General features: G+C 36.1%; 1 protein-coding gene across 1 annotated transcript; it reads left to right on the forward strand.

Moving 5' to 3' along the window:
* The first annotated feature begins 210 nt into the window (after window positions 1-210).
* On the forward strand, window positions 211-22,093 carry LOC136025219 (neuropeptide-like protein 31). The gene is made up of 3 exons (XM_065701037.1): window positions 211-337; window positions 20,243-20,314; window positions 21,754-22,093. The coding sequence occupies exons 1-3, from the start codon at window positions 295-297 to the stop codon at window positions 21,927-21,929; spliced, it is 291 nt and encodes a 96-aa protein (XP_065557109.1). The 5' UTR covers window positions 211-294; the 3' UTR covers window positions 21,930-22,093.
* Window positions 22,094-23,205: the final 1,112 nt, after the last annotated feature.

The following is a 23,205-nucleotide window of genomic DNA, read 5'->3' on the forward strand; positions in this document are numbered from 1 at the left end:
TTAACACTAAACCTTCTCTAATCAAATATAGTGCTTTCCCAAACCAAGTTTTCCCAAATAAATCCGTCTTTTAAGTCCAATATTTTTGGTGGCACTTTTTATAATGTTACTTCAGATAGTCGAGTCAAGTTTGTAATACTATCATCACCTTGTGAATAGCAATTAATGTTGTACATGATTTGAATGCCAGTTAACAAAGATGTGGCTCAATTCTCTGTTTTTTCCAGCTATTGCATGACGTTTGAAGTTGTATTAATAACAAAACTGACTGACTGAAAAGCTTCAGTAACAAAAATGAAAACAAGTGTGCCTCTCTTAGTTTTGGCTTTTCTAGCAGGTAATTCTTTTTTAAGCATATTAGGAGGTGTAATTAAAGGTGTTTAACCATTCAAAATCTTTAAAAGTTTTAACTTAAAGGTTTTACGAGAAAGGTTTCAGCTTAAACCATTCAGCTTAATGGCAATCAGATCAAAATATTTAAAGTCAAATTAATCAACAAGAGTAAATGAGAAGGCAGATCCACACTATATTTCTGTTTCTTATTTAGTTGATAATATATTTTCTCAAAGGTATTATATGTGCTATTCAATTGATGAAACAAAATTACTTATTTAAATATTTTCTCAACCACTTGCAAGAAGTGAAAAACGTATAGGTTATACTGAGTGCTGATCTAAAAAAAGATCCATTTCTAATAATTGTGTAAAATTTCCCGTCTGTATAGTCATTTCTGGCTTGAAGAATGATCCTTCTAACTAGCTCATAGGTTATCAAGTTTTTGCAGATTGTGTACTAGTCATTAGATTCATAATCGGTGCTTTTCTTATTGGGAGACGACTGGGATACTTAAGGCCACTAGATTTACTAATTTTCCATGAGAAGTGCTGGAGATGTATACACATACTCATCTCCCTTCATATATATGAACTAAAACTAAAAATAAACTAAATGTGATTTTCATAAATATAAACCTAAATCATATAACTGTGAAACAAATTTAATTAAAAAAGGTAAGGATTTTAATTTTACATGCTTTTAAGCGTAAGAGACGCTTACATTTATCATTGTTTTGGAAATTTAAATATATTGTACAACTGAAAAGAGAGAAGTTGGAATCAACAACAACGCTTTATCGTTGCCTGCAGCAAAGGCCATAGGGCTTCAATGTTTTATCAATTTCCCTTCTCAGAGGCACTTCATATGAATGGAATGGTCGCATAAGCATCGGAAGGTGCTCATTTGATGAAACTGGAAGTTCTAGTTCCTGACAAGAGTAAAAAGTAACCGGAGAGTAACTAGCCCCCAGGCCATCTTTCTCCAAAATCCATCCGATCAAAATAAAAGGTTTTTATTAAGTTTTTATGCAAGGGGTTGTTGTAGTAACTTTAGAAAATGTTCATTTGAATGGAAATTGAAAGTTTCTTTCCAAGACTGTTCGCAACAGATAGAGTTTCACTACAAACAAGAGTTTGGCTACTGCCCCTTCCCTAACTGTAAAATTCTAGAGCCTACTGTGTCACTGTCTCTTTACTGAAAACGAATTATATTAAAAATATTCTCTGTTGTGATTATTAAAGCATTCAAAATAAAAATAAAATTGCGGGGAAATAAAATCTGGAATCGACGAGCTTTCAACAATTAATGTCATCATATATCAAATATTAAGTTTATTTCTATTAATTCTTTCGAAGACTGTTCAAAATATATAGGGTTTTCAATAAGTCGCCAATGACAAAGTAGGCTTTAATAGCCTACTTACAGAAAAACTTTATTGGGTTTTATTGGGTTATATCACTCTCAAAGGGTAGTTTCCCTTTGAGAGTTTTGAGATTGTCATTGTGTTCAAAATAGTCCGAAGATACTTTAACAATTGCTCCACGATTGACACAACCCCCCAGACGCCGGGACGTGGTTTGTAAATTATGCCACAAGCCATATATGGTCTTTATGGAAAAGGTGATAGTATAAACTTTAGAGGAGGCTCATTTGACTGCAAACTGAAAGTTCTAGGTCCTTTTAAGACACTTACATCTTTTTGCCCAAATAGATTAAATCAAAATTTTGAGATAAAAATTTTATTGAAAATAATCCAAAGGCAAATTATCTATTCCTCCGGGGGGGACTACTCCCCTGGCACCTGAGGCAAGGTCTATCAGCTATACTAATTGACCATTGCTAAATATACAAGGTTTTTATGGAAGGGATGGTTTTAAAAACTTGAGAGGAGGCTCATTTGATTGGAAACTAAAAGTTTTAGTTATCTTTTTGAAATTCAAAAGCACTTAAAGGACAATCAGCTCCCTTTTTCTCTTTACACCGTTTTCCCCAAATGGATTTGATCGAAATTTAGAAATAGGGAATATTTAAAAACTCAAAAACTAAGCAATCAAAACGAACAGAAATTAAAAAAAAAAAAACTTACAGAAAAACGTTTTTCAAAGAAAAAAAAGCCATATTAATCTTGAGATAAGCATAGATATACTCCTAAAATTATCTAAACCCGAAACAATCAGTTATCATGGGTAGCGCAATAGTGCTGCCTAAGTAAAAAACGATTTGGACACATTGTGTTATTTCTTTTAAACCAGTGTATTTCGTATAGAAGAAGCTGTCGTAGAAACTTCAAAAAGGGTTCATTCAATTGAATATTGATAGGGCTAGTGACTTTGAATGCCTTTGAAAAGTCTTGAAATCATGTATTTGAGAATGACAACCCCACAAAGCCCCAAGGGCAAGGGTTTTTAAGCTATGTCCTGGAGCATTTAAGGTTTTGTAGAAAGATTAATCGTAGAAAAATTCAAAAAGGGCTTGTTTGATTGAAAATTGAGAGGACTAGTTGCCCTTTTTAAATAGTTAAAAGTGATTGGAGGGCAAATGTTCCCCACGCCCATCATCTCCCGAACACTTCCGATCAATATTTTGAGACTTCTATTTTTCTTCATCGTAGTCGGAAGAACTGGAAATTCTGATGAAAACCTCCATAACTGAGGATGAAAACCTCCCCCCCCCAACAACCCTCAGGGCAAGTGTTGTAAGTTATATTCCGATGCATGTAAGATTTTTATAGCAAGGGTGATCGTATGTACTTCGGTGGGAGCTCATTGGACTGTTAATAAGAAGTTTCAGTGCCCTTTCCATGAGTCAGAGTGTTTGGGGGTAGCTACTCCCTCCCACACACACACAAACAATCACACGAACACACAAACGTCGCATTCTCCCGAAATGTATCTAATAGAGATTTGAGATAATTGTTTCATTTAAAATATTCCAAATATCATACAACAAGGCTTTTGAGGTTGAAAAAAAAATCCTCGGATCCAGGAGGTAAGGGTTGAAAGCTATACCCTAGGGATTTTGAGGCTTTTATGAAAGGGATGGTTGCATAAGCTTTAGAGGAGACTCATTTGGTTGAAAATTGATAATTCTTGTTCCTTTTTAAGAGCCAAAATTGATGGAAGGCAGGTAGCCCTCCCCCCTGTTTTCCGACTACTTTTTTTCACCAAACGAATCTAATAGATATTTCGAAATTGGAATTTCGTTCAAAATAGTCCAAAGAACATATAACAATGCCTCTAGTGTTGATACCGTCCCTCAGTGTACCGGGGATAGGGTTATTAATCATACCCATGGATCACATAATATTTTTATGGAATGGGTGGTCATTTAAAGTTTAGATGCGGCTCGTTTGATTTGAAATTGGAAATCATAGCACCCCCTTTAAGAGCCAAAAGTGATTTGAGAGCAGCCCCCCCCCCACTCATCATTTCCCCAAAGAAATCCAATCAAAATTAGGAGATAGCAATTTTGTTCAATGTAGTTGAAGGGTTAGGATATTATTTCGTTGAGGAAAAACCCCCTGCCCCGTAGCTCTCAGGGCAAGGGTTGTAACTTACGGCCTGGTGGCATAGAAGGTTATTTTATAGAGAGGTTGGTCGTACATACTTCGGAAGGGGCTCATTGGATGGATGATCAAAATTTCTAGTGCCTTTTTTGAGAGTCAAAGTGATCACAGAGTTGCTACCCCCCCCCCCCCCTCACACACGACGTGTTTTCCTGAAATGCACCAAATATAACTTTTGAGACAGTCATTTTATTCAAAGTAGTCCAAAGATCATACAACAGGGCTTTTGGGGTTAATAAAAACCACCAGAGCCTGGGGGAGGGTTGTAAGTTTTGCCAATGAGTTATTTAAGGTTATTATGGAAGAAATGGTTGTTTATCTGTAGAAGAGGTTCATTTGGTTGAAAATTTATAGTACTTTTTTAAGAGTCAAAAGTTATGGAGGGCATCTCCCCTCTGCGACAACCCCTTTTTTCTTCAAATACAATCGATTGAAATTATGAGATATCAATTTGATTCAAAATAGTCCAAAGAACATATAACAATACCTCCGAAGTTAACACACACCCCCAAACACCCTGGAGTTAGGGTTTGAAGTTATGCCATGAGGGCTTATAAGGTTCTTATGGAATGGATGGTTGTAATAAATTCAGATGAGCCTCATTTGATTTCAAATTGGAAGTTATAGTACCCTTTTTAAGAGTCAAAGTGGTTCGAGATCAAACAGCCCCCATCCCCCTCCACTCTCATCATTTCCCTTAACACCTCCAATCAAAATTTGGGGATATCAATTTCGTTTATCGTAATTGAAGGGTCTGGAAATTATGTCTATAAGGAAGATAACCCCCTCCTACAGCTCTCAAGGCAAGGGTTGAAAGTTATGACGTAGAGACATATAAAGTTCTTATAGAAAGAGTGGTTGTACATACTTCAGAAGGGACATAGTGAATTGGCAATCAGAAGTTCTAGTGCCCCTTTTAAGAGTCAAAATGATCAGAACAGAATCTCCCCCATACACACACACACACAGGCATACACAAAAACATGCGTCGTGTTATCCCAAAAAGATTCCAATAGAAATTTCTAAATAGTCCTTTTGTTCAAAATAGTCCAAAGATCATATAGTAAGGCTTTTGGGGTTGATAAAACCACCAAAGCCTGAGGGCGAGGGTTATAATTATTCCCCTGGGGCATTTAAGGTTCTTATGGAAGGGATGGTTGTTTAAACTTTAGAGGTGGCTCATTTCGTTGAAATGGAAGTTTTAAGTTCCTTTTTAAGGGTCAAAAGTGATCTTCGACTAGCCCCTCCTCTTCTAGTTGCCCCTCTTTTCGCCGAACATATCTGATTGAAAGTATGCAACGGCATTTTTTTTCAAAATAGCCCAAAAAACACATAACACTGTCTTGAGGTTTGACACAACTTCCCAGAGCCCTGGGTTAAGGGCTTTAAGTTTTCCCCTGGGGGCATATTGGGTTTTTATGGATTGAGTGGTTGTAATAGATTCAGATTGGCTTCATTCGAATTTGAATTAGGAGTTATAGTGCTTTTTTCTTAAGATTCAAAGTGATATAAAAGTACCCCCCCCCCATGCCCATTATTTCCCAAAACAAACATCCAAACAAGGTTTTGGGACAACAATTTTTTTCAGCATTGTTGAGAAGTTCAGTATTTATGCGTTTGAGGATTTCAAGCTCCCCCCCCCCTTCTTGAAGCTTCAGGACAAGGGTTTTAAGCTATGCAATTTTTTCATTGTTTACATATAGTATATTCAATTGAGACAAGGTATGCATGTTGAACTTCTGCTTTTACAAAATACTAAGGGCATTAAGATGTGTCTTTCAGGGAATTGTTAAGGGGAGCGTTGAACTAAATCAAAACATGTATGTATGTGGGCTCTCAAAAGGGTGTAACTCAGGAATGACTGAGTATATTCATTTGAAATTTAAGGGAGATGATCAATTGATCCAAAAGGCAATATTTGCACGCTGCTATTACTACAACCACTGGTTCTTCTACTTCTACTACAAGTGTTATTACTACTATCACTGAAACTACTACGTCCGCATCGATTAGGCTACTACTAAGGTTGAGGATATTAAAAAAAAAACTAATGAGGAAACGCTGAAGAGTAAGTTGAACTAAATTAAAACAAACTATATGTATACAGATTGCTGATATGGGAGTATCAGCAATATTTTTGAAACCACTTATCGTATCAAGAAGAAACTTCAGGGGCATCATTGGTGGGATGATCAGTTGACCATAAGTTAAGATGTACCTGTTACTACTGCTATTGATCATGCTGCAAATACTGTTATTACGAATAATAATAAACTATTACTGCTACTACTATTCCTGCTAGTACCATCACTATCATGATACTAGCAAAATTCAGGCCAAACGTATCAAACACGGGGAATACTTAAAGGATCATTGCCGAAAAGGTAATATATGCAAGTCACCACTAACACTAATACCACACTACTTTGACTAATACAACTACTGCTACTCAACTATTCCAATTTCTGCTTCTATTGCAACAACTTCTAAGTCCTAGAGTATTAAGGTGGAAAGGGTGTCAAAAAGGTGTCAAAAGCACAAATCAACGATATTTTTGGAACGGTTTAACGTGTCAAGGTTAAACTTCCGGGGCATCATGAAACCAATGTTCAATTGACCAAAACGTAATATGCACATTCTATTGCCGCTATATTACTGCTACTACTACTGCTAATACAAAACTAACACCGGAACTACTTCTACTACCACCGAAACTACTATGGTACTAGCACTATTAAGGCTAAGTCTATGAGGGTGAAACTTGAGAGAATATACATGGCAAATTTGAACTAACAAAAGACAGTATGTGAATTAGATTGTCAAAAATATATTGAGAGTTGATTTGTGTATTAAGTGGGAAATCTTAGAGAATACTGAAAGGGGAACATCAATTTATCAAAAGGTAAAATGTGCAAACTACTACGAATACTACTACTACTGCAGCCTTTACTAGTTCTACTACTTTTTCTATTGCTTCAACTACTACTTCTATCGCAACTACATGCAAGGTTAAGAGCATTAAAATGGAAATTTCTAAAGTAGATAAATATACAGGTTATCAAAAGAGCAAATCGACAATACCATAGCTATGACTAATTGCATTAAGTTGAGCATTAATACTACTGCTCTGACTACTATTACAACTATGCTATATACTGGGTATGAAGGTGAAATTTTCAGAGAATATTTCTGAAGATTTATCTTGTAGGGATGACAACCGGCCATCCGTATGCATGTAGTCAAAAGGGCATATCAGCAATATCTTAGAAACAGTTTCGTGTTCTGAAATTGAAACTTTCAAAATGTGCTGCGGGGGATGTTGAACTAGCAAAAACAATATTTGCATCTTAATACAACTGCTTCAATTCCAACAACTACTGCTACTGCTAATTATAACTCCTGCTACTACTACTGCTACTAAGGTTAAGACTACTAATATTAAACTCTGTTCCTATTGCTAGTGCTACTACTACTAAAGCTGCCGGTACTACTACCACTGCTAGTAAACCTAAGGGTATTAAGGCAAACATTTTGGGCAATTTTGTAAATGTATTGAATTAAATCAATCGAAACACATTACGCCCTCACAGGTTGTCAAGAGGACGTATTAGCAATGTGCAAAATATTTTATCCAAAAGGATGCTCCGTTCCTAAATTTTTTTGGTCTCCCAAAATCCACAAAGATGTAATTCCTCTGCGCTCAATTGTAGTCTGTTATACCTCTCCTGCGTACAGACTAGGAAGATGGTTATCCCAAATTTTTCGTCCTCTTAAGTCAACCTAAATTTCTTACATTAAAAATTCAGTTCACCTTGTTGAAAAATTAAGACCCTGATATTAAAAAAAATACAATCCTGGCTAGTTTTGATGTCATTTCTATGTATACTTTATGTGATATTAGAAACTGTGAATTTGCCGGTTTGTCGATGATGCTAACTCTGTGTAGGATCATGGAGAGTTAAAAATTATCGCTTTTTTGGCTCATCTCAACACTTTTGATTCTAACGTTCAATTCACCTTAGAACTAGAAGCTAGTCATAAACAACAATTTCTTGACGTCTTAATCTTCAGTAAAGCTCTCAGCCTTGAATTTTAAATTTATAAAAAATCTACAAATGATGATAGGTATTTGTTTTCTCTTCCAACTACCCAGCTTGCGTAAAAAGAGGAGTATTTTATCTTTAGTCGATTGTTTAATAAGAATATGCCTGAAAGCTCGTATAATCCCAGTATTGAATTGTCTGAAGGACATTTTTTTTTGCAATGGATACCTCATCGAGTTACTGCAGTCAATCATAGAAAAAATAAAAAAGGCAGAAAAGAATGCATTCTATCCATAACCTCCAACAAATACCATCCCTTTCGTAGGCGATAAGAAATTCATAACTGTTTTATCTACTTTCCAAAGTTAAGTGACAAACTGCAAAAAAATTCTAAAGAAAAATCATAACTTAAATGTAACCTAAAAAATTCTAATTAAATCCAGAGCTATTTTAACAGTGGCAAAGACGAAACGAGACCCATTTTGGGCAGTAGAGATTATAAGGTTTCCTGCTCTTGTGGTTGTTTCCATGTTGGAAGAACCCACCAGCAATTAGGGGAGAGGCTGTCAGAACGCAAATCCTGTATCAACAAAGGTATGGAGCTACGCCAAAGACCTGGGACTTTTGATTCCGCCTTGGCTCAACATGTGTGACAGTCTGCACCATTTTATTATCGCCTCCATTATTGCCCCCGTTAAAGGTCTCATGCAAGTTTTCAGGGAGACAGTTGAGGTAAAAAAGCACATTCACCGAAAGACAGCTATCAAAAGACACACTGGATAAGCCTATTTAAGGCCCATTTATGCTGAACTAATTAATTCTGATAGATTTTACATAAATTAACAAAATTACATTTTGTAACCTAACCTATTCTGTGATGGCACTAAAGCACTCTATAAAACCACGGCACCAATCTTTACCTGGAAATGGCTTTACTGTCTCCATTACCATTGCTTTCTCAACTCATCATGTAGTCTTGCGGCGTTCCTCAAAGGAAGCTCGTGGCACCTCCAGAGAATACAACTGACTTCTTCTCGACTAAGACAGAAAAAAAAACTGATGTTTTCTTTTTTTCCGATCCCAGCCACCTTTCTTTCTTTTCTCTTCTGTTTTACGCTACAATTAAGTATTTTATCCTGAGTGAAATTTAACAGGAAAAAATGGAATTTCAGTTCATGTACTGGTCTGACAAGATTAAATGACACCGTATTTAATCAATTTTTGGAAATTTGAGCTTGAATTCAACCTTTAAATATGATGCTTACACAGCTTTTACAAGCATAGCCCACTTTTGGATACCTTGGTTCGGCATGGCAAACCAAACCCGGGTATTATGTCCGAACGTGGAGAATCGCTATATCGCGAGTTGAAAATATACTAGCAGCTAACCGGTGAAGATGGCATGTCTTGGAAAGTGCCAAATGACAGGCGAATAATAAGAGAGTGCCATGTAAGTTTATGGCTTTTCTAGTATTTGTAATTAGGCGCGGGCCTTCAGACAAAATTTGAAAAAAAATTCATCACCGTTAAACGTGATTGAGATCTGATATTTTTGGTAAAAGTATTAATCGAGACCAGACATTTTAAAAATATACACTGTTATCTGTTAGAGCACTAAAAGACCCTATTGGTTTCTATGTTGAGATGGTTTGCTTTGGATAAACGTAGGCCAGTCCCCAATTCCAATTTTGATATTTAATTTTGTTCTACTGTAAGCTTTCGAATTGAATTCTTTGAGCAAGAATCTGTTATCTAATCGTATATTGGTTTGTGATAAATCGCTTTTATGATGTTTATATTTTCTGAAATTCGGTTGTAGGATAGTGGGTCTATTATACTATTAAATAAAAAAAACTAGTTTTTTTAACTGAAAGTAAGGAGCGACATTAAAACTTAAAACGAACAGAAATTACTCCGTATATGAAATGGGTTGTCCCCTCCGCAATCCCTCGCTCCTTACGCTAAAGTTTGACTCTTTGCCACAATCTTGCTTTTTAAAACAATTAAAAGCTTTAGCGTAATTAGCGAGGGATTGCGGAGGGAACAACCCATTTCATATACGGAGTAATTTCTGTTCGTTTTAAGTTTTAATGTCGCTCCTTACTTTCAGTTAAAAAAACTAGTTTTTTTTAATTTAATTTCTGAACGTTTTTGAATTAATGCATGTTTGGTTTTGGCTCTCCGCACATAAATTATTAAAATGAAATTTGTATATCAATTCTTTTTTTGGCTAAATGGCTTTCTCTTAGTTTTGATCAGACGATTTTGAGAAATAAGGGGTGGAGAAGGAGGCCTAGTTGTCCTCCAATTTTTCGGTTACTTAAAAAGGCAACTAGAACTTTTAATTTTTAACGAACGTTTTTATTAGTAAAAAATATACGTAACTTAAGAATTAACTTACGTAACAAACTTTCATAATCTTATATTTTTATTATGTATACGAGGGGGTTTGTACCCTCGTTAATACCTCGCTGTTGACACTAAATCGTAAGTTTTGTCCCAATTCTTTAAGAATGACCCCGGAATCAGAAAGGCCGTAGAATAAATAGTTGAAATTACTAGAAATACTTTAGCATAAAGAGCGAGGTATTTATCTCCTCCTAAAAAACCTCGCTCTTTATGTTAAAGTATTTTTAGAACCCCTCATATGCGTAATAATCTCTGTTCGTTTTAAGTTTCAATGCTACTGTTTCCTTTCATTTGAAAAAACGTTTTCATGTTTATTTTTCATTGTTTTCTTATAGTAATGCTAAAAAATCCTGCGCCCTTTTCATTTAATTTTTCTTCCCCCATGACAGATTTCTCCAAGGAAAGATCCTCCAACATAGCCCCCTCCCATCAGCCCCACCCCCAAACAAAATAGAATCCCCCTGAAAACGTCTGTACACTTCCCAATAACCATTACTATATGTAAACACTGGTCAAAGTTTGTAACTTGCAACCCCTCCCCCAGGGATTGTGGGGGAGTAAGTCATCCCCAAAGACATAGTTATTATGGTTTTCGACTATGCCGAACAAAATGGTTATCTCAAAATTTTGATACGTTGACTTTTGGAAAAAAATGAGCGTGGGAGGGGGCCTAGATGCCCTCCAATTTTTTGGTCACTTAAAAATTGCACTAGAACTTTTCATTTCCGTTAGAATGAGCCATTTTGCGACATTCTAGGACCACTTAGTCGATACGATGACCCCTGGGAAAAAGAAAAAAAGAAAAAACAAACAAATTACTCGCACCCGTGATTTGTCTTCTGGCAAAAAAATACAAAATTCCACATTTTTGTAGATAGGAGCTTGAAACTTCTTCAGTAGTGTTCTCTGATACGCTGAATCTGATAATGTCATTTTCGTTAAGATTCTGCGACTTTTAGGGGGTGTTCATCCTATTTTCGTAAATAAGGCAAATTTTCTCAGGCTCGTAACTTTTGATAGGTAAGATTAAACTTGATTAAACTTATATATTTAAAATCAGCATTAAAATGCGATTCTTTTGATGCAGCTATTGATATCAAAATTCCATTTTTTAGAGTTTTGGTTACAATTAATCCGGGTCACTCCTTACTACAGTTCGTTACCACGAACTGTTTGATATTATTGTGGAAAAAGTAGAACATGGAAAATACTAAAGGCTGAGTTTTGTTAAATATAGAATGACGAGTTTCTAAAAATCTATATTCAAAGGGCCTCGGCAAGCATTTATGCTGAACGGTTGTGTAACTGTATCTCTAGGGCTATTGCGAAGATCACCCTCCAACAGTTATGCAATTTCTCCATCATGTATAAAAACTGAGTGTTGCCTGAAGATTGAATCAAAAGTACCGTGTCTGTGTGCTGATTGCCAATAAGACACCTTGGAAATATCCCGAGAACGGCTGAGGGTATTATGTTCGAGCTTTTGGGGCTACCTCTATTACCACTTCTGCTCTTAAAATTTAACTGAATCGAAAGAGTGTAAGTGTACCCAAGCCGTCAAAGAGCATAGATTGATTTTTTTTGTAAATAGGATATGGTTAGTTTTTCAGGTTAACTAGCGGAGGTTTAAAGCTAAATTAAACACTATTATTTGTATCTAGATTTTTAAATGTGTGTACGTTGATAAAAATTGTTGAAAAAGTTTCTCTAGCATACAAATAGCAGGCCAAACTATAAATTCTTAAAGAAAAACCGAAAACGATATAAATTATTATTTCCTTTTTCCTTGAAAAGACAATGTCAAAATGAAACGAACAGATATTAACTAAAAACAAATTTCTCCGCAACATAGGTTTTAAAAGAAAAGTAAAGAACTCAATTAAAGCAAAATGAGCAAAAATAAAATCAAGTAATCTACCAAGCGTAAAACTATCACAAATTAGCATCGATGAATAAATAAAACTCAAGACGAACAGAAATTACAATAAACAACCGATTCAAAATCAAAACACGTATAAATGAACATGGGTTGGGTTCAAAACCGATATGCCTTCCTAAGGCTAAAATATAATTTGCAATTTACTAAAAAAAAATTAGATGTTTCCACTTTTATAACTTCAATAATTATTCACATTATAATGTCTGGATATCTAAGGTTCTATGAGTTCCCATGGATTTCTATGCATTGTTTTTGATCTCTATGGAATTTTTCTGGATCTCTATGGATCTGTCTTGATTTTTACAGTTTTCTCTTGATTTCTAGACCTTTGTCTTGATTTTCATGTATTGGTAATGATTTCTAAGAAATTTTCTAAATTTCTACATATTGTTCTCTTGATTTTTGAGAGTTCGTCTGGGTTTCTATGGTTTGGTCTGAATTCTTATGCATTGTTCTCTTAATTTCTATGGTTTGGTCTGGATTTCTTTTGTTTGATCTTGATTTTTGCATATTGAGCTCTTGATTTCTTCATGTTGATCATAATTTTTAGATTTTGATCTTGAGTTCCACAGTTAGTCTTGATTTTTGTAGCTTGGTGTGGATTTCTATGCACTGGTGATGATTTCTTCGGATTGCTGTATTTTAACGGTTTCCCTTGATTTTTACTGTTTTAAGATGCCTTCTATCAATTTACCTGGATTTTTACGGCTTGGTCTTGATGTCCATGGTTTGGTCCGGGTTTCTACATTCTGTGGAAATAAGAAAAAGGCTTATTCAAGAAAATGGTTCTTTTCAACAATAAAGGTTTTTTGTATAAAATCACTCTAAATAAGGAGAAGGGGGGGGTGAAATGCTAAGGAACATCGTAATCTGATAATGAAATGACAAGTTCTCGCTGTTCCAGTAAAAACAATGGCAATTGTTTGAAAGTTGTGGAGAAAAGCTTGAAAACCTTTAGGCATGATACTGTGTGTCATTAGGTGTCATCGGGCTTGTGGACTATGCCACGCTGGTCTCAATTACCATAAGTCATCAGAAGAAACGCTATTGGGAATTTTTCAATGAGTTTAACGGATTGATTCTAGCGTAAACAAATGTTTTTGTCGGAAAATGTCCAAAATATGCCTTTGGAATGATAAAGGGTGCCAGAGGGAGAGTAATAGTGTGGCAAGGTTGGTTGAATTAACATGGTGCATCAGGGAGGGCTGGATTGCAAAAATATAAAGCAATGGATATAATGCATGATTTTTAACAAGAAAATATCTTTAAAATGTCGTATGAATGATGAGGGTATTTTAGAGTGTGCCAGAAGGCCCATAGTAGTTTGGCAAGGTGGCATGAATTGACATGGTACATCACGGATAAACACGAACCAATGGATTTAATGCATGATTTTTAACAAGAAAATATATGTAAAAAACCTTAGCAATTATTGGGTGGTCCTATAGTGTGCCAGAGGGCCACTAATAGTGTGGCATGGTGTATTATAGAGGATTACCTTTTGAAACCATGAGCCAATGGATTTAATCCATTTTTGAACATGAAAATATTTGAAAAATTTCTTATGAAGTCATAATATTATCATAGGGGGCCACAGACTAGCCAAAGTGTGGAACAGTGACGTGAGCTGACATAGTATATCACGCTGAGGATGACATACAAAAATATGAACCAATAGATTTAAAGCACGATTTTAACATGAAAATGATTGCAAAATGTCTTAGGAATGATGAGCTGGTGTCAGAGGGTGCCAGAGGGCTAGTCATAGTGTGACATGGTGGTGTGAATTTTTATGGTGTATCACGTTTAGGATAGCTTGCAAAAACACTTGTGCCATCCCTAGTGTAGCACAGTGGTGTGAACTGATATGATGTATCACATTGAGGGTGGCTTATGAAAACACCCAAGCCTTGGATTTAAATCATATTTTCCTCATGAAAATATCTGAAAAATGTGTTGGAAGGGATGAGAGGGTGCCAGAGGCCTATTAAAAGTGTGGCACAGTGGCGTGAATTGACTTGGTGTATCAACGAGGGTTGGGTATCAAGAACACGAATCAACGGACTTTAAGCCTAATTTTTAACAAGAAAAAACGTGGTAAACATCTTAGGAATGACCAAGGGGTGCTATAGGGTGCCAGAGGGTCAGTAATAGTATGGCACGGTGGCATGAATTCACATAGTGTATAGTGGAGGGACGGATTGGGAAAACCTGATCCAATGGATTTAATGCTTGATTTCAAACAAAGAAATATCTGTAAAATGTCTTAAGAATGATGAGGGTTGATAGTTGGCCCCAGAGGGTCCAGTTATAGTGTAGCAGAGTGGCTACAATTAAAAAGGTGTATCAAGTTGTGGAGGGGGTGGCTAGCAAAAATATGAACCAATAGATTTAATTTATCATTTTCAACGAGAAAATATCGGAAAAATGTCTTAGGGATGGTAATAACCATACCAGGGATGTCACGGGCTAGCCACATATTGCCACATGGCATGAATTGCTTGGAATAACATGTTCTACAGCTTAAAGTTAAGGTGGGAAGCGATAAAAGAATTTTTTGGCTGTGGAAGGACTGAAATCTAACACTCAGTCAAAGAAACGGGGCATTTTCATTAAGACATAACAGAAACACCTCTTAATATGGCCTAAATTTAGCTCTAATAACAATCCTTCCCCTCTAGGATTGGCTGCTGGGGTGTGGGCTAACCATGAGTTGTCACGGGGGCATGAACATCCGTAGTCTTGTGTCAAACAAACATTAGCCTTTTCATATTGTGAAGCTGACATTTTTTCTTATTATTACTATTGTAAATAATGAGGCTTCTGATGCATGAAGTTCAACACTTAAGCCCCTGGTCTGACTAGTAAATTTTTGAATAGTTTGAACAAGTTTGTATCATTCTCTGAGAAAACATCTCTAATTGAAGAACCCCCCAAAAATTTCAGGATCATATTACCAACAGAGGCGCCATTTGGGGGGGGGGGGGGTCAGGGGGGGGGCAAATGCCTACCCCCTGATTTTTCAGGGGTGCCCAAGCTTCCAACACAAAGGGCCCTTTGTCGGCCATAGTATTCCATTATGTCCAACATAATCAATTCTGTCCAATTGATTTGAAATTACTGCACGCCTATTAAACAAAGAGCATAATTACTTGACGACCCTTGGGGCAATTGTGCTATTTGCTATTAATCATTGTAAACTTTGAAAGTAGGTTAGATGCATAGTAAAATTCTTGAGTTCTGTCAAAAGCCCATTTCCTAGATGATTATGCGACACGAAGTGATTCGGGGGGGGGGGGCATGATGGAGTTCATGCCCACCCCAAGATTTGGTCCAAGTGGCGCCGCTAATTACCAAGTAGTGAAGAATCTCCTTGCCTGGGTTTGTTCAGCGTTCATTAATCATCAACAATACCTTCGGTAAAAACTCTTTTTACTATTATGATCACGCAATAATTCATCTGAATTGTTGACGTAGCCCTGGTAACGTGAAAAGCAACAGGGATATTATCGATCCAACAAACTGCATATCGATGATGTAACATCAGGTGGTTTGCGCTCGGGAATAATGGATAGGAAACATGCCATTCAAAGCTTATCGATTCGAGTAGGAATCCACTGAGTTTCCGAAATGGAAAACAAATTAACATGTAGAAACTATTCTCCGAATCATAATGTTAAGGAGGCTTTCATAGTCCAGCTGTCTTGCGCTCCATACCATCTGGGGGAATCCCTTTGGAATCCTAATGCGGGTCAAAATCTTTGGAATTTAGAGGTTCCCTGAGAAAAAAGAAAACAAATGGAAAGAAAATTAAATTTTCTTGAGAAAAGGATATTCCGAAGAAAAAATATCTTAAAGCATTATGCAGTACCCAACGTGTGTGCCGTCATTATGTAACAGTCACGTTTGCGATGCCATTACGTAACACCAACGTGTGCATCGCAATTACATAACACCCACGTGTGCTGTTTCATTACATTATTTCCAGTAAATATACCACGTGTGCATCGTCATTAGGTAACACCCACGTGTGTGTCCTCCCCCCTCAGTTAAAACCAGGACTTTTCTGCTTGAATAATGGTCTTTAACGAACCCTATTATGTAACACCCATACCCTTTTACATAAAAGCCAAAGTAAAAATGCCTTATTACGTAGCCCTATCACATATCAACCAAATGTAAACCCTACTACGCAATATGCACCTGTGTCTTGCCCTGAGGAAATTACTGTCAAACCTTCTTTGTCGTCTTAAGTCATTAAAGGAAGAAAAGAGTAGTGGCTATGGGCCTTATTAAACCCATGAAGGGTATACTACTTTGTACCTCATTTCGGAATGTTTCCTAATTTCTTAATGCTAATAAAATTTTATGGATAAACATAAAACTGATGACTTATGTTTACCTATGGCGAGAATTAATAGGACGTTCTTTGGCTAGGCCTTTACCGCCTCGGAAGATACACCCCTACGGAGAAGATCCCCTGGAAAACACCCCCACTGAAACCCCCCCAGAAAATACTCCTGGGAAAACGTGGAAAATACCCCTTTCCCCCAGAAAACACCCCCTGAAGCAGTTTGCTTTCCAATCACTTTTGAAATACAAAAAAACGACAAGAACTCTCCATTTCTGACTGAATGAGCATCCTCCAAAGTTCCTGCGGCCATTAAGCGGAGGTGGAGATGAGGAAGGGGCAGCCTACTTCTATACGGAATAAATTCTGCTCAGTTTGGGATTTAATGTTACTCTTTACTTTCATACTACCAGCGTAAACTAGAAATATTCTAAGAAAATAAGAGGGGTCAAAAATAACTTTCACATCGTTAATGCGTTTTTAAAGTTTTTGGACCCCCCCCCTAAAAAATTACCCCCAAATAAAATCCACAATACGGCCCTGGTGACTATAAATCAATTCTTCCTCCACCCTCCCCTTGTCTCTTTCTTAGAACTATTTTTTATTTAAGTTAAGGCTCAATGGGAGTGAGGATGTTTTGGAACTAAAATGCACCCTTTCAGGTATCTCCCTCCCTCCTTAACTAGCTAAAATATTTTTAAGGTCAAAACAAATTTCACTGTCTTAGCTAAATTATCCGATGTTTTGTAATTTCAAATATTTGCATATAAGAGCTTGAAACATCTATAGTGGGGTTCTACGATTGTTTGTGGTCTACGATTGTTTTGTGGAGATAGGGGAAATGTGTCAAAAGGTGTATTTTTATAAGAAAACATCCCAACTCTCATTGAGCCTTCAGATAAATACAGAATTAGTTGAGAGACGAGGGGAGGCTGGGGGTAGAAATTGATGCATAATGCCCAGGGCTGTATTCAGGGCTCTTTGGGGAGGGGTGACAAAATAAAAAATACATCAAGAATGATAAATTGGTATTTAATCCCTCTTGATTTCTGATAATATTTTTGTTTTATGCTGATGTTTTGGAAGTAAAGATTAATATTATACCCTTAAGTGAGTGGAACTGATTACTTACAGGAAGGGGACTTCCCCTTCCTCATCCTCAGCTTCACCTCATGGTCTCAGAAACTTTGGAGGGTTCACATTCGATCAATAATTGAGAGTTCTAGTCTTTTTTTCCTAAGTCAAAAGTGATTGGAGCTCAACCAGCCACAGGGGGGGGTGTATTTTCCAGGGGGGATTTCTCCAAGGATTTTCAAGGGGTATTCTTTGCGGGTATTCCTCGCGGGGAGGGGTATTTTCCACAGGGGTATTTTCTGGTAGAGGGGAGTGTATTTTCCAGGAAGATATTTCCCGGTGAGTATGTCGGCTCTCATTATTACCTTTACCGCTCCTCTGTTAACCTCTCTTACGCGTCTTACATTGATTTCTCCAACTATAACTGCTCCTACCATGATTACTCCTGCCAAGACAATTATTGCCATAAATACTTTTCCCACGCCTACCACTACCTTGACTAGACCTACTATCATTACCACTAGCCTACTATCGCGTCTACTACTCTAGCCGTTCACATTATTTATTTATTTATTTAAGAATTAACGACGCTTCTTGACTACTAAGGTCCCTGCGTCGGCCCTGCAGTGCATTCTTGCAGCGTGACTAGCTGTTCACATAACATTTTCTGAATTAATGCAGCCAATTCACTTCTATATCAATTTTGTTCATGAGAAAATCCCCAATGTTTTCTCTTATTTCATTTCTAAGAATAAAGACAATTTAGCCTTTCATATTAGTTACAGTATGAAAAATGTGGTATTAATTTTACAATTATAGAGAGAGAGAAAGATGGGTTTATTAATATAAATAACAAAAACAAAACAAGCAAATGGCCCGAAGCAAAGCTTGTTTGGGCTTACAACCCCAATACACATACAAATAAAACAATACGAAAAAGAAGAAAAAATAAAAAGAAAAGAAAAGGAAAAGAAAAAAGAAAGAAAGAAGAAGAAATAAATCAATTACCCTGCATTTCAATCGAAACGGATTTACACTTCAAAAGAGACAAAACAAAAAGAAACTAAAACCACTTTACCAGTATCGCCAAAATCAAAACCAACATATTGGCTCCACTTGAGGTCCACTCAACTATCAAAACCATAAATATTAAGGCAAAATAGCTTTAATTCTCGCCGAAATTCAAAAAAACTATCCATGTTTCTCAAAGTCGTAGGTAAACAATTCCATGCATGGGGTCCTAGATGCCGAATAGAAAATTGAGATCTACGGGTAATAGCAAGCGGACGACGAATTATATCGGACTGTCTCGTAGAATGTGTATGAATATCACTTCCTAATTCAAACATACTTTTAAAACATATTGGTAAACAATTTTGAAAATATTTATATATAAACAGGCTTCGATAAAAAATAATAAGTCCTGCTAAAGGCAAGATTTTGCATTCTATATACCTCTTTTGTACCGAGTCTTTAAAACCTACACCACATAACACTCGAAGCGCTTTATTCTGCAAAACTCGAACACGATGGAGATGAGAAGGAAATGTACTACCCCAAACATTGCAACAGTATAGCAGATAAGGATGAATTAAGGAATAATATATTGTTCTTAAAATATCTCTTGGGAAAATATACTGCAACTTTCTTAAAATGCCAACATTCCTAGCGAGTTTAAGACTAATATAACCTATATGTTCTCTAAAGCTGAGACATTCAGCAATTAAAACTCCTAGATATTTTGTACAATTTATTCTTAAAATACTCGTATCAGCAATATTAAGTCTGTCTATCCAAGGGTAGTAATTTGAGCTCCTACCATACAATAAAAAACAAGATTTACTATAATTCAAATTTAACTTATTAAGCTTCATCCAATTTTATACAAACTCCAGACAAGAACTAATACGACTCAACAGCTGAATTCCTGTTCGCGCAGCCACAGTTATATGAGTGTCATCCGCAAAGCTGGGAACAATTACTTTTTCCCCGTCACATCCAATGTCAAGATCATACGAAATCATATTAAAAGCTCTACATAAATCATTTATAAAAATTAGAAATAACAGGGGACCAACAACAGATCCTTGAGGTTTTCCAAATTTAACACTACTGACTGAAGAAACATTATCTCCTAGTTGTACATATTGAGTTCTTTCTTTTAAAAACGAGGAAAGTAATTCAAGAAATGGTCCTCTAAAACCGTATCTCTAATTTGGCAATGAGTATAAAATGGTCAACGCAGTCAAAAGCCTTTACAATATCAAGAAAAACAGAAGCGACTTTCATACCATTATCCAACGCATCCTTCACAAAAGTTGTCAAAAATAAAACAGCATGCTCAGTAGATAAACCCTTCCGAAAACCAAATTGATTTGGATTAAAAAATGATTTACTCTCCAAAAATTCAACCATCTCTATAAAAGTTGAAATTATAAGATGCGAAAGTTTCAAACTTGAAAGAATGCTGTTTTATGCTTGTTCAATCAAGTATCCTTTTTAATTTTTTTGTTATTCTTTTCTAGTTGTCTATGCTGTACCCGTACAACAGTCTTCAGGAAACGAGAATTTGAGATATGGTAGACATGTTCCTTTTGGTAAGCATTAAATATGTAAAAACTTTCCATCCAGATAGGTTTTAAAATTGATGTTAAGAATATTAAGTTGCAAAGACAGGGAACAAGGGAAAGTGAAGAGGTAATGTTGGATAAAGAGCAGATTGATCAAGTAGATAGCTTTACTCAATTAGGTAGTATAAATAGGGTGGGTGCAGTGAAAATGTTAAAAGTACAATTGTAAAGGGAAAGGCTTAGATCAAAAAGGAAATTTTAGTTCCAAGATTTCCTGTTGGAGGCGTCAGTGTTGCTAGTGTCCACGTGGAGTCTTTTGAGGCATTTCCTAGGGGACTTATATGGAAGAGATAGCCGATGACAGGAGATAAGCTAAATAGGGCCCGTTTCTTTGTTATTGTATCTAAGGGAAAAAGTGAGAACGCCACTTCACGGAATGCCTATAATACTATCTTTGTATTGTATTTAGTAGCCGTTAAGGTTTTGCATAAACGTGGAACAATGTCATGTTATTAATCTCCTGTAGGAGTCAAATTTTAAATAATATTTACACGGAGATTATATTTCCAATTCTTCTTCTTTTTGTTCAAGAGTAGTAGACTCAGCATTTGCTGTTTTTGTGTTATATTTCCAACCGTCCATGCGTCATTCCTAGGGCAGAACTAAGGTAGATAGTCGTAGAACTAAGATAGTCATAGAAATTATAGTTTTCCAAGTGTTTGGTTAAATGGCACAGGTAAACGGCGGGAGTAAGTATGACTCTCTTTTTCGACCAATACTTGTTTGTTAGCTTTTAGAACTAAAATTGTTAGCTTTATTAATTAAATTCAAGTAGTAATGGGCATCAAGCCATGGCTAATTGTAGAAAAAGCCAAGACGGATAGTCCGATTGGGTGAGAGGCAAATCTGGCATAAGCCCTTATTAGGATTAAAAATAATTAGTGGCTGAATTTGCTGAAAATGCTGTTATATTTGCCATTTTAAGATAAAGGTGAAGACACAAAAGAAAAACGTAAATAGTAAATTATTATCAATAATAATAAACCTCTGGAACATACCTTGCAAGGAATATAATTGCTGAGACTATACCAGATGAAGCTGAGAGGCTAATCATTTGTGAGCTGCCGAGAAACCATTGCCAAAGTTACTAAAATTTGCGGTACTCCATGTTTATCCTTCCAGCTTTTCTTTTGTTCTATTTTTCTCTATTAAATATTTTTTTAGGCTTACGGAGTCATTTTGTCTTAAAGCATCATTGAAATGTTTGTAGTTATAGTTTATATAATGTGGGTAGAACGTCCCGTGCAAGCCCAGCCGTTACTCTTTTTGTCAAGTGTCTGCTTACTTTTGCTGAATAAAGCCTATTTACAAGGGTTGCTTATAACCTTGTACAGTTTCATTCATTATTTAGAAATCATAAAATCACTTTGTTTTTATGTAATCAGTAAGGGAGATTTTCATTACAGGTGGCCTTCTTGGAGGATTAGCATCGGCATTGACACCTGGTTTTGGTGGATACGGAGGGTATGGTAATCCATATGGAGGATATGGAGGCTACGGTAATTCATTTGGATATCCAGGATATGGGCAAGGCTTTGGAGCTTATGATCAACAACCAGATATAACTATTATAAATACATGATTCTAGGAGGATAGCAACTTCAGCTTCATTAAATATCTGATGTTTCTTCGTGACTAGAATTTTCTCAAGAGCAGCAGTTGAATTTTATTTTTACGATCTGGTTTGTTAATCTTTTTCATTAAATATGTATAATATTATTATTAAATAAGTGTTGTATAACATAATCCTTTTAATTTGTATGTTCTGTCCTTGGCTAACTAGCCATAGGTTTTGTTGAAGATTTTGGTACCAGCTCCTGTTTTATCAAACAATCAGTAAAAAAGAGTATTTAATATGAATATATCCCAAACAAATATATTTTGGAAAAATTGTAATATAATTGCTAGAAGGGCGGCAGTAGTTCTTGATTTCAAAGTTCTTCATCTATTCAGTTTGGTCTTCCATTCATTTTAGAACTATGGATACCTTTTGTCTAATACAGGTGCTAGTTATTACGCTGAGGCTCCCTAAAGTTGCTTGGCATCATTCCAGTGGATAATGAGTAGGGCTCTCTTATTGAGATGTAGTACTTATACCATTTAATCATTGTTTGATGTGGTATGGTTGACTGCCTCATTTAAATAGATCCAATCAGCTCTTTTAGAGGACATATCTTCCTTCTTTTTGTATGCATTTGTCAAAAAATGAAATGAAACTGTGACACACACAACTATCTGATTGTCGGAAAGAGGAGTTGTTTAAGGTAGGAAAACATCATATTTTGGTCTTCACAGTCATTCGTTTTTTTTTCTGCCACGCGGAGCTACATCTCAAAACAGGGCGATAAAATTGCCCTTTGGTTGAAGAAAAGTTATCTTCCTACCCAGATGCAGTTAATTTTCAGATAAGAAACCATTAAAAAATTATCCCAAGTAGTCGTAGTCAGGAGTATTAACAAGTAATCGCAGACACAAGCAGTCACATTCGTAAGTAGTCGCAGTTGCAGTCATAAATTGTCACAGCAGCAATAGCAGTAGTAGTTTCAGTAGAAGTACTAGTAATAATAGTAGCAGTAGTAGTAACTTAAGTAGTAGTTGCGGTAGCAGTAGTTTTCAGCCCAAAAAGTGTCACTTTAATATGTTCAGCCACTCCTGAAATGTTCCTAATACGCTCTTTTGACAACCTGCTTGCATGTAGTGTGATTTGACCAAGTTCAGAATCTACCCCAACATCCCCGAACTGTTTCATCTTGATGCCCTTATACTTTCAATAAATATTGTAGAAACGCATTTTAACAACGCCCATTAGTCAAATATCCCCCTCAACATACCCGAAAATTTCAGCTTAATACATTGAG

The sequence above is a fragment of the Artemia franciscana genome, chromosome 3 (assembly GCF_032884065.1).
Source record: "Artemia franciscana chromosome 3, ASM3288406v1, whole genome shotgun sequence".
Taxonomy (NCBI): Eukaryota; Metazoa; Arthropoda; class Branchiopoda; order Anostraca; family Artemiidae; genus Artemia; species Artemia franciscana.

What these genes read in the sequence shown, in the direction of transcription:
- LOC136025219 (XM_065701037.1), top strand. Translation starts at nt 295, where the DNA reads ATGAAAACAAGTGTGCCTCTCTTAGTTTTGGCTTTTCTAGCAG. An exon ending in AGTTTTGGCTTTTCTAGCAG is followed by an intron (nt 338 to 20,242) that starts GTAATTCTTTTT and finishes ATTCTTTTCTAG; the next exon opens with TTGTCTATGCTGTACCCGTA. An exon ending in TGGTAGACATGTTCCTTTTG is followed by an intron (nt 20,315 to 21,753) that starts GTAAGCATTAAA and finishes TTTTCATTACAG; the next exon opens with GTGGCCTTCTTGGAGGATTA.